Source organism: Lates calcarifer, linkage group LG24, assembly GCF_001640805.2.
Source record: "Lates calcarifer isolate ASB-BC8 linkage group LG24, TLL_Latcal_v3, whole genome shotgun sequence".
Classification (NCBI taxonomy): Eukaryota; Metazoa; Chordata; class Actinopteri; family Centropomidae; genus Lates; species Lates calcarifer.
In genome coordinates, this window is record NC_066856.1 from 15,023,763 (window position 1) to 15,035,386 (window position 11,624).

Genomic DNA, 11,624 nt, shown 5'->3' on the forward strand with positions numbered 1-11,624 from the left:
GTAGGAGTGGTGGAGGGGCCTCTGACATCTCTACCGGAGATTTGGGATCTGTGAGTTATTTGAAGGTACAAACAGCAACTATAAATTAATATTATTTTATATTAGAGTATGGATACTTGGCGTTCACTTGCTAAACTGAGTAAACCACTCAACTATTATTGCTGTACAGGAACCTGGGTTTTAAATCTGAGTCTTACCGCATTTTACTCTTAAATGCGACTCCCCTAATTAACACTCTGCCCCCAGTCTCATCTCCTCCATTCAAAAGTTCCTCAACCTGCCTCTAGCCGTGAATTTGACTCGCCTCAGACTGAGATGGCAGTCTTCCTCGCAAGCTTTGTGCTCCAGCTCCCAGACAAGAGTCGGTTTCAACGCCTACATACGGCACTGAAATATATCGTGCGCGCGTAGCGGAGGCTTTACGGTATTTTTGCTCCATCTCTCTGCGCACCGTGCCTGGCAGGAGCCCACGGCTTCAGATCCAGCAGCGACGCCGACAACGACGCGTGTGGAAGATGGTCGAAAAAACCTCAACTCTCCTCCGCGTAAAACAGGCGAGCAAATGAGCAGCGCCGGACTCACTGGGGATCGTTTTACTCCGCCGAGCGAGCTGCTACCCCCTCGTCGCTTCAGTGTGAATGGGAAGATAAGCAGAAAAGCATTTCGCAATCTATTTTGCATGCAGCCTACAGGGCGCTTGAAGTCTGGGATATAAATTTCCACCCTGTCCAGTTCCTCCAGCGACCTTGCAGCGCGTACACCTCTAGTTTTTCATGTGAAGAGGTGGTGGGGTGTTCTCGCTGTCTGAGGGGGCCGTTTTGAGAAATATTCTTTTTTTTCTCTGCAAGATGTTTTGAGCGCCAAGGGGGCTGAGAGCGGCTGGTGTTGTCGGAGGTGGGGGGGGCTCCTTCTTCTTCTTCACTGCGCAGACAAGCGGCGGAGCGTCTCTGCGCTACCGCTCGTCTCGTCTCTTCCACAACAACAACACACACGGACAGGACAGGAGGAGGGGGAGGAGGGGGAGGGAGGTGGAGAGGGTCTTGACAGGGAATTTTTTTGGGGGGGTGAGTGAGGTTTGGAAATCTGGAAATATACGTCGCTAAAATGACGATGTCCGTCCCGGAGAGGAAATCAGGATCGGAGGGGAAGGAGGAGGAGAGCGAGGATGAGAGTGAGATCTTGGAGGAGAGCCCGTGCGGCCGCTGGCAGAAACGGAAAGAGCAGGTTGGTCGGCGTGTCTGCATGCGCGTGTGTTTGTGTGTGTGTGTGCATCAATCTGCTGCTCTCTGATCAGCGAATAAATCGATCACAGGACCCCCCCCCCCCCCCCCGTTATGCAATGCTCGAGCCAGGCCGACGTATTAATGTCTAATTGTGTTTTGCACCATCCCACAGTAAACCTCACCCAGTGTCACGGACATTCCCGCTGATCTGCTTAGCCCACATCAAGTCTAATTCAGTAGGTGACAGGAATAGTTTGGTTATTTCATGTTAAGGCACAGAGAAACAGTCCAGTTTTCGCCCTAGCACTGCTGTGTCTGGATGAACCTGAACCTGGGACCTGTAGTTTATACACCCTGACTCTAAACTCAGGGTAGATCACACCAACATACTGTGGGCGTGTAAAACACTTAAATGTTTGAGAGAGAGTCTGATTTATTTGGCAATGTAAAATAGAAATGTCAAGTGGAGTCAGATTTATTTCGGGAACAGCTGAAATGATTGGTCAATTAATTGATTAGTCAGTCAGCAGAAATTGAATTGACATTTGTTTTGGTTGGTAATCCATTAATTGTGTGTTACCAGACGTCCAAACAAAAAAATGTTGAGTTTACTATCAAACAAGACGAAGAAATATATCAATTCAGAAGCTGAAACTAGAGATTGTTTGTTGTTTTTTGACTTCAATGATTAATTGATTATCAAAATAGTTAGCTGTACTTTCCCGTTCAGCTTTAGTTTTATGCAGCACAGACGTGTGTGTCAGAGGTCTTAATAATCTGAACAACATGCGACTCGCTCTCCTGTTTCTGCAGATTTCTTGTTGCATAACTTTAAAGGCGTTCAGAGCAGATTCAAACAACTTGAGCAGAAAAACATGTTACTGTAGGGCACTGTGTGTTTCTATTCTGAATCTAATTAGCTGGTTCCACTCTTAAATATGAGCTCAGCTTTATATGATTCTAAGTCAAATGTTTTTGGGCTTTGAGCTGTTGGTTGGACAAAACAGTTATTTGAAGAGGCTGCTTTGGGGCATATAGAGATTGTGATGGACATTTTTCACTTTACATACTGATCAATTAATCTATTAATCCAAAAAATCTATGAAAAGACAGTGGGAAGTGTTAGTTGCAGCCCTAGTACACATTCCTGTCTATCTCAGACTTAGGATGGAGTTACTGAATGAGCTGCAGCATGACTCTAACAACTTCATCTTTCCATCTGAGGAAAATAACCCAGTGGCCTTGTTGGAAGCTTCCTCTCCCATAAATAATTCTGTGTTTGTTTCATGTCAACATCAAAGACAGAAAATGCAGCACAGTATCTGTCACACTCCCAGCTGGTGTGTTCACAGCCATCAGCGGCCTCAGCACGACTGAAACCTGTCCACACACCTCATTTGATTCAAGTTGTTTGCAGAAGCACCTCCAAAGAGTTTGGTTATTATCAGACAGAAGAACCACACGTCTAAATGTCTCAGTATTGTGAAGCAGCGGGTGTGGCCTCCTCTAACGGCTCCAGATAAGGCAGAGAATTTAAGTTGAAGGTTATCTCCACTGCACACACAGTGGCGTCGCCATGCTGCAACCACCTGACCTCGATGCACTTTCTGTACCACTGAGTATTTGTTGCACACACACAGACGGTCACTCCCCCACCCTGGTGTTTTTCCACCCATTGATTACCCATCTGTGTGTTTTCTCGGCTGCCACTGCCACTGTCACGTTTTCATTAACCCTGGCCCCCCAACTGAGAGCGTCAGTCAGTCAGAGCTGGTTGCTATAGTACAAATCCATACCAGAATAATAGCACGTCTTGTAAAATAAAACGGTGTGCTAAAAACACAAAATAAATCAATATCTGTTCACAGCCATGACTTTGAAAACTCATTTGGTTTATTTTAATTACAGTTTGCTTGGTATTAATGCTCCAAATAACAAAGGTTTTTTTAAATTATTATCAATCTGCAGATTTTCTGTCAGTCAGGGTAATTGTTTGTCTATAGACAATGATAACCATCATGAGACTTTACACCCCAAGGTGACATATTGTTTTATAGTTACATTATCTGTTGACTAACATATAGATTATTTGACTAATCATTCCAGCACTATTGCATTATATGGCTCTTTCTAAGGTCCACTAAAGCTGCAACTAAGGTCTGTTGATTGTTGACTGTCTTCTTGTTTAACTGAACAAAAAGTACAGAAAATAACAGAGAAAAATGTCCGTCACCGTTTCCTGAAGTCCAAGGTGAAGTCATCAAATTGCTTCCACAACCCACAAATACAAAGTTTACTAAACACATAAAACAAAGAAAGAAAGCAAAGATGCTAAAAAAAATTAGGAAATGTTTGGCATTTTTACTTGAAAAATAAGTTAAACGTAGTTATTTCACCAGTTATCAAAAATTGTTGATTATTTTTCTGTTGTTCCAACTAATCAGTCAATCAATCAATCATTTCATCTCTAAAGCAGCAAATTCTCACATTTGAGAACCTGGAAACAGCAAATTTGTGGAGTTTTTGCTTGATGAAATCACTGTCAACATTCTTGTAGATGAATTTTATGTTGATTGACAAATAATTTGATTGGTTAATCACAGCAGTATGGTCTTATCATCCTGGAATGATGCCATTTGAAAGTTTCTGAATAGAAATATTGAATTATCTCACAGCCTGCAGTCAGCTTTTGTATCTGTCACTGTTGCTGGAACTGCGCTCATCAGTTAAAAACCAAATTAGAGAGGGGTAATTTGCCAGCGTAATGCCTCATGCTCACTTTGACATAACTCAAATATATCCATGAAAAGGTGTTTTTTTTTTTTTTTTTAACGATGAAGCATTTTCCAAGCTTCACTGTTAATACATGCTTGATCATAAACAAAATGAACCCATGTGGTAATACCTTTGAAAGTGAGCCAGTAACTGCTGCCAGCCATTTATAAAGCTGCTCCAGCAGGTTAGAACTGTAGCGGTGTTAACCTCTGAACTCGCCCTGTGTGTGTTGATGGATCTGTGCACTCATACTGAATCTTGTAAAGTAACCAGTCAAAGAGCGTGGCTACTGTAAATGCAGGCTCGTCTACTATGATGCACAAGTGTGGATGTCTCCTGCTTTTCTGCTCTCTCTCTCCTCGTCCAGCAGGCGTGGGTGTGTCTGAGCGGCAGGCTTGAAATGCACATGAATACTCAGTAAATAAGTCAGTGGGTGAAAGTTCAGAATACACGCTGCCATATCTGTTATTCAGCTCAGCCATTAAAATAAACACAGGCCAGTGTCACATGGTTAGCACATGGTATTGTTGCCTTGCATGGCTGTTTTCTCAGCAGATGCACAGGCAGGATGGGTTTTAGATTTTTAAACTGGATGAATGTTTTGCCTTTTAAAGTCAGTTTATCCCCCTTGACTCAACACGCCGGGCATTGATTTTTCTTAGGGACTGAGCACTGCTGTTGTGATTGGAAAGCAAAACTATGTGAGCTGTAGCATAACAACTGTTGGTGAAAGTCTTGATGCTTGTGAGAAAATGTTCCTTGCTGTAATGCCACAAGAAGACACAAGAAATGAATCAAACAGAAGTTGGTGGGTCAACACATTTCCTTCCCAGGAACAAATGAATTAAAATGGGTGGACATTTGTTGCACAATAACCTCGCTGCTCTTTTTATTAATGCGACTTCACGAGGAAATCTGCACGTCAGCAGCAACATGATTCCAGTCATGATTCACTTCCTAAAATGGGGACAGTCATTTTAACACAGGACATTTTGCAAAGGTAAGGTAGTGACTCACAGAATATTGCTGTTGAGGCTTGAATATGTCAAAACTGCCCTTTTCTTTTCAGTCTGTGTTAGATTTTTGTAATCTTTCTGAAAAGAAATATTGCACAAAACGTCTAGGGACGGACAGTGGATGCTCAAAAGAAGAAGTTTCCAGACATTGAGGGAAGGTGTGTTGCAAAGAGCCGATGTGAGGTGAAAGGGACAGCTGCAGCAGTAGTGGCTGTGACACACCAGCTCATGGAGGCAATTAAGGTACTTTAAAAACTACGATTTCTGCAATTTACATAAAAACTTACCTCGTTCTCCGTGTTATACCTCAGTCAAATCTGAACACACTGACTGAATAATCACATTTTTAAGTTTTCTTCAATATCAGAGTAATCCAGTGATAACTGTCTGCACACTCATGATTTAATTGTAAAAAGGAAGTGCTGTTAGCTAATTCGGCATATTTTCGTGCTGCCAGTTTGCCAAAGTGTACACAAATATAGGCTAAAACACAGGTGCTCACAGTATTAGACTTCTCTAAAGAGTGATTGTCTGACAGTAATAACAGAGCAGTGGGAGTCTGGTCCACCAGAGACACGGTCCACCCTGACCTGTCACACTGAGCCTGTTTTATTACAGTCCAGCTTGGACAGAAGATTATCACTGCCCCCCTTGTGATCTTGCAGCAGGGTAAACCTCCTGAAGTGAATCCACACCCAGACTCGCTCTGTGGTGCACCAGAGCTGCTATTCCAGTAATTGCTCCATCTTCTATTTCCAGGATCTGTCTCCATCTGCTCACAGAGAGATGAAAATGAGGCAGCCTGGCTCGGGCAAGACTGCATTCATTCGCTGTGGCGTTAATTCACAGATGAATACGTGAGGTTGAATGTGACGGGCAGATGCTGTTTCTGCATTTGTGTGTTAACCAAAAATCCCATGCATGTGTCAGTGCTCGCATGCAATTGTCAGGCTTGAGAAACTGAAGGCGATGACACAGATTTACCAAGTGGAGGTGAGCAATATGGGAAAAAATGATATTGCAAAAGCTTTTTTGACATGCCGCAGTAGGAAAAACACAGGTGTAAGTAAGTAAAAGTCAAGTTTAAACAAATTCAAACTGACGTAATTTGTTTGCACTAATTCAAACACAATTCATTTACCGCATATCCTATTCATACCCTGATATCATACAGGTGATGGCCTTTTAACTAGCCTCAGGAGTCCTGAGAGTCCTGTATAATGCTGTGAGTTGAGTATCAGAGGCCAGTGACATATGGTGGGATAATTTTATGACAGTCAAATGAAAGCCAACTAAATGTCATCACCCTACAGTTGCCACGATGTGTGTAGCGCTGTAAACCTCCAGAAGCTTTAGGATGTTTTCCATGTCTGCGGCTGTAAAGATAAGCCATTAAACTACACAAATGAACCCGGAGCGAAGAGCATTGTCCCTCATAAGCCTGTGTTGAGCTGTGGCTTGCAGTAAACGCTGCCTGTCCTGAGGGGATCCTCCTAATGACTTACACTCCATGATAATCCAGCAGCGTAGGCATGCTTGCTGGTTTGACAGCTGGCCTATGAGGAATGACATCCACTCAGATTTCTCTGGAGGGGAAACAAGGAATGGGGACAGTCAGCTTTGATGGTCGCTCTGCCAACAGCCCGTCACTTAGGGCTTATGGGTTTACTAAGAAACCCACTCACACCCTTTAATTCCTAGAATGCAAAAGTAATGACTTGTATAGATGACTTCGTTGACTCGCAGCTGTTTTTAGCCACGTTAGCAGTTTGAATGTGGGAACTTCCAGTCTGTCTGTCAGGTGGTTGGTCCACCACTTTGGTTCAGACTGAAATGTCTTAGCAACTGTTTGATGGGTTGACATTGTACAGACATTGATCGTCACCAGAGGTGATTCCTAATGACTTTGGAGACCCCCTGTCTTTCCATCTCAACAGTTAGTGGACAGATTTTCATGAAATTGAATACAGATAACAGTGATTCCCAGAGGGTGAATCCTATTGAATTTGATTATCAAAACGTGAATTGTCCATGCTGCAGAACTGGACACAAATGCACAGTTGTAGCAGTATAGGTGTGTCTCTGAGAGGGAGGTATTATATAATCTCTGCGACTGTTGAATAAAGGTAATTCCAGTTGAACCTGTCTCTTTGTGGGAATAACAGAGACCCGCAGCACCACCTCTGGACACAACAGATTTATGAATGGTGTGATATAACTTATTGTGTAATGACATACTGCATTTTACAGCTTGGGTGTCTTTGACCCACCCCTACCAGATTACATTAGAGATGACATGTGCTTTTCATCTGTGCATTTTACAGCTGTGGGGGGTGTTTAAAATGAAATTGCTAAATTAATGGTGTCACAGTGTTGTTCACATGAGCTAATTATTGTATTCTGTGCTTTTGAACACACAAAGAGCGGAGATATCGGCCGGTAGAGACGGGAAGAGCTGAATACTTCCTGGTGTTTACATGCTGCTGTTTCACAGGCAGTGTATGGAGACCTGTCTATCTAAAACAGCAGTTAGCAGCACTTAATTAGCACCTGCATGACGGCTTGAGGGTCGGTTTACTCATCGGTCAGCATACAGACAAGGAAGGTGTTACTAAACTGCAGCTCACTAATAGCTTTAGGGAAACGTCCACTCTCAGATATATGTTATCATCAGCTTGTGGTATTCCAGCAGGTCATTCGAGAGTAGGTGTGGTAGCTGTAGCTCCAGATATTATTACAGGTGGACAGAGGAGGAGGAGGAAGGAGTGAGGTTTTCCCAGGAGAATCTTCCACAGGTATGGTTATTCAGGTGAGAAGACCTGCCATGTTCCTCTTTTTTCCAATGGTTTAATGGCTCACAGTGTCATTAAACCATTCACCATGTCCTCTGTTGGCACTGTACACAGCCAAAGTAGATCAATCGTCCCCACAGATTATTAGTTTATGGCTTGAATGACTAATTTATGTGCATCATGTACTTTCTGCATTCCCTTTAATTTAGTTATTTGTGTCCTTGAAATACTTCCCTTGTTCCCTTACACCCACACCCATAACAAATGGAGATGTAAACCCACACTGTGTTTGGCTTATCTTGTTAATGTACTGCTGCAAATATTTGATGAAATTCAAAATAGCTAATTAAAGGTAGCATGTTAAGTTTGTGGCCACTTGTAGCCGCCGTCGAGCAATAGTCACAGCGATGCAGCAACGAAGGGCAAGGAATGAAGACGACTGCTAGAAAGTAAACGTGGACATAAACAATGAATGCATAATTGTAAAAATGTCATGTTTAGACAGTTGAAAATTACCAATAACAAACAATTAGTCTGATCCAGAGTGAGTTTGTTTTCACTAGCTGCTGTTTCTATGGCTCTATAAAAAACCCTCCACTGGCTAAGAATAAGTCCGCTATGTGTCAGGTCACTAATGTGTCAGGTCCATTGTGACACATTATGAACTCACATCCCTTTGAGCTGTGAGCTGCGCTACAGTGGAAAACAGAACAGACGGTGTTCAGCCTATCAGGCCCAATCATTAAAAGGCCTCACATGTGCTTCTGACACTATACCTGTATTTCTTTGGCCTCAGAACATCATGAAGTTGCTGTGTCATGTGATCTGGAGGTATCATATCACATGGTTGTGAAATATGAGCTTGCCTCCCACGTCATGGCTCTGAGGGGTCATCAGATCTGTTGGGATGTATAGCGAGGTGTGGCTGTCAGCCGTTTTCCACTCCAGCTGTGTGAAATAGAGCTACCCGGATCCTCCGCCAGTTGGATGGGAAAGCTGGCATGAAAAGGAATCCTCTAGGAATGGCAGACATGTCTGCAGGCTTTCACGGAGCTGTCACAGCAGTTCACATCATATGACATCCATGCCTCTGAAGAATGCCCTGTGCCTACTCAAGCGTCCTTTACACACAGTCGGCAAGATCTTTTAAAGACTTAAGTTTCCTAGAGTCATCTTGTGGTGCTGTTGTGTGAAAACGGGTGTTTAAATGTAGACATATTTGTAGAACAAACTTCATTTTTCATATTTTTTACATCGCTGAATTCATGAGCAGGGAGGCTCCTGGCCTTTATCGCACTGAAACAGACGTCTTAACAGTTCCATTGTGGACAGACAGTGACAGACAGTGACTGTGATGTGACCAGCACTGTATAAAGTTATGTACATTTCTATGCATGTTTCAACCCATAGGCTACATTTACATACACACAGGCCAATATAACAGTAGAAAAATTTCCAAATGAGGATTTTCCCTGTACGCATTCAGAGTTTGACAAATATAGTCTTGTGACTATGCACACACATACTGGGTTATAACAATAGTCTCAGACAAAGTTTACTTCCTGTCATGTGTTGTAATATGAAGCCTTTGATAAATGTTTTAGCCTCTCACTGTCTGCACTAAGTCCTGATGATTCCCACAACGTCTGAGGCCTGCTGATTTAAAAGGGCTGTTGTCGGAGTGCAGACTATAAAATCATTGAAGGTGCAGCTATGGTCAGGTTGTTATTGCTACTGAATGTCAGTGTTTTCGCACCTCCCACCTGCTTTAAGGCAAAGGCCAAGGTCCTCTACCTCCTCTCAGGTGCCCTGCTGTTATATTGTATGTTACTTTGATCGCAGAACGTGTGTGAATATCAGCCCTAAAAACGTTACACAAACCCTGCTCCAGGTGAGAATAGGGTTGTGGCAAAGCCTCTGTAAACACGACCATCCCTGTAAAGAACTCCTGTGTTTTAACTATCAATAAAGGAGGGATACTACATGACGTTTCACAAACACATGTTTTTACAGCTTCAAAGGAGGCTTTCTTCACTCTGTTGACCAGGGCTGATATGAGTGCTGGTTTCAGTGTTGATTCATGCCTTTGCACTTTAACATCAAAAGGCTGTACCGCAACCTTTGAAACCAATTATGGATATTTTGTGTGTATGTCAAATATGCATTGAAAAGAAGGACAAAGGAGAAACAGTGCACACACATTGAAGGCTGTGATATGAAGGGAAGCACTGGCAAGAACTTGACATTTATTTAACCATAAAAGTTTGTTTGGATGTGCACTTAAGACAAATAATGTTGCTGCCTCTGTCTCAGTAATGGGATGAGGAGAATAGGAAAACTGGAAGTTTCTACACTTGTTTCAACACTTGGTAACAGAATCTGGTGCTCACAGCTCAGGGTGTAATCTGTCAATTGATGCAAAACCATTTCTCTGTGAGGTTGTGAAAATGAAAATGCTGCATGCACTCGCAGTCTTGCAGCTTTGTTGCTTAAGGTTTCATCATTTACCTGCAGCCCTTCTCTCTTGAGCTGAAATAACATCTAACTTGTGCCTCTCAACCTGAAATAAGACTTCCATCCCCTCTCATAAATCTGCCGTTTCCTGTTTGGCAGATGCAGGCGACCTCATTTGCATTTGGAATTTGAATGTGTCTGAGTTGTTTGTGCAGCGCAGACGGCTGAAAGCAAAGCAGGTTACTCTGATGCAGGAGCCACAGATAAATTAGAATTGCGTCTCAGCAGCCGTCAATCAGGGAGATGGCTGATGAATTAAATATGGAGCCAGTGAATAATAGCCCCACCCTGTGCTACACAGTGATGATCAGGGCTGTACCTTGCACAAAGGATGTGTCCTCTGTGTTTCTTTCCAGGAATAAAGTGTCTTTCTTTTGTCTTGGTAGGAGCAGTTGATATTTTATCATGTTGTTTGAAGAAATATGCTGTTTTTAAGAGTTTATTTCTGTGAGTTGACTTCAAACAATCTTATCCAATGCTTGTCATCAGTTTTGTTTTTTTGCAGCTCTGGTACAAAAGTCTTTCTCCAAGCTTCAACTCTGACTGGTTTGGTTTGTCTTGACTTATTTTGACTTACTTGACTTATTCGCTGCAAGGAAGCTATCAGAATTCAGCTTTTATCATATGTGACAGTTGAATAAGTTAGATATGACGGAACATGCAAAGTTTAGAAATCTTACTGATCCTGGACTTAGGCCATGTTGAGACAGACAGTGGCTGCATAAAGTAAACACGGTCTGATTGAACCTGGTTCAACTTTTGTAGAAACACAAGGCAGTGTCATCAGGCAACCAAATATCTGCAAGCATGTGTTCCTGGTAGATTACTTTGTAACATGAATGCCCTATTTCTACAGTTTACCTCATGATTGTTATGATGAAAGATAAAATGATTGCCGCCATGATGCCATTCCAGGGTTGTAAAATCCTTTCTCCTTGATATCATAAGCAGCTGTGCAGTGTTTTGGCTTCTAATAAACCTTTAAACTCCTTCATCTGTTTACTCAAACTGGACTTCCTGGATCCTATTTTGTAGTCTCACCAATACCTGAAGGCAACTTATACAGCCTACAGCCCTGGTAATGACAACACGTATTGTAGCCCTTTATGTCTTGTGCAGAAACTGGACAGGTAGGTCAGTGCTGGTAAACAGACGTTAACCCCCACGTAGCTGCTTTCACAGACGCTCCTATTGAGCTTTGTCTGTAGTCTTACATAACAGTAACAGGCACAAAAAAGGCTGCTTGCTGTCTCCATGCATGTCTGCCAGCGGGCTTTTGTTTGAACACGTGCTGAAGGGCCAGC

The 11,624-nt window shown here is 42.7% G+C and overlaps 1 protein-coding gene across 3 annotated transcripts in view; it reads left to right on the plus strand.

The window, feature by feature from the left end:
- The first annotated feature begins 437 nt into the window (after positions 1-437).
- nrbp2a (nuclear receptor binding protein 2a) overlaps positions 438-11,624 on the plus strand; it is a 108,640-nt gene continuing 97,453 nt past the window's right edge. The window contains exon 1 of one of the 3 annotated variants that reach the window (XM_051066838.1): positions 438-1,224. In XM_051066838.1, the coding sequence (XP_050922795.1) occupies positions 1,105-1,224 (120 nt within the window). In that variant the 5' untranslated portion in view covers positions 438-1,104. The remainder of the gene's footprint in view (positions 1,225-11,624) is intronic. The other 2 variants (XM_051066833.1, XM_051066840.1) reach the window with 2 other exon arrangements.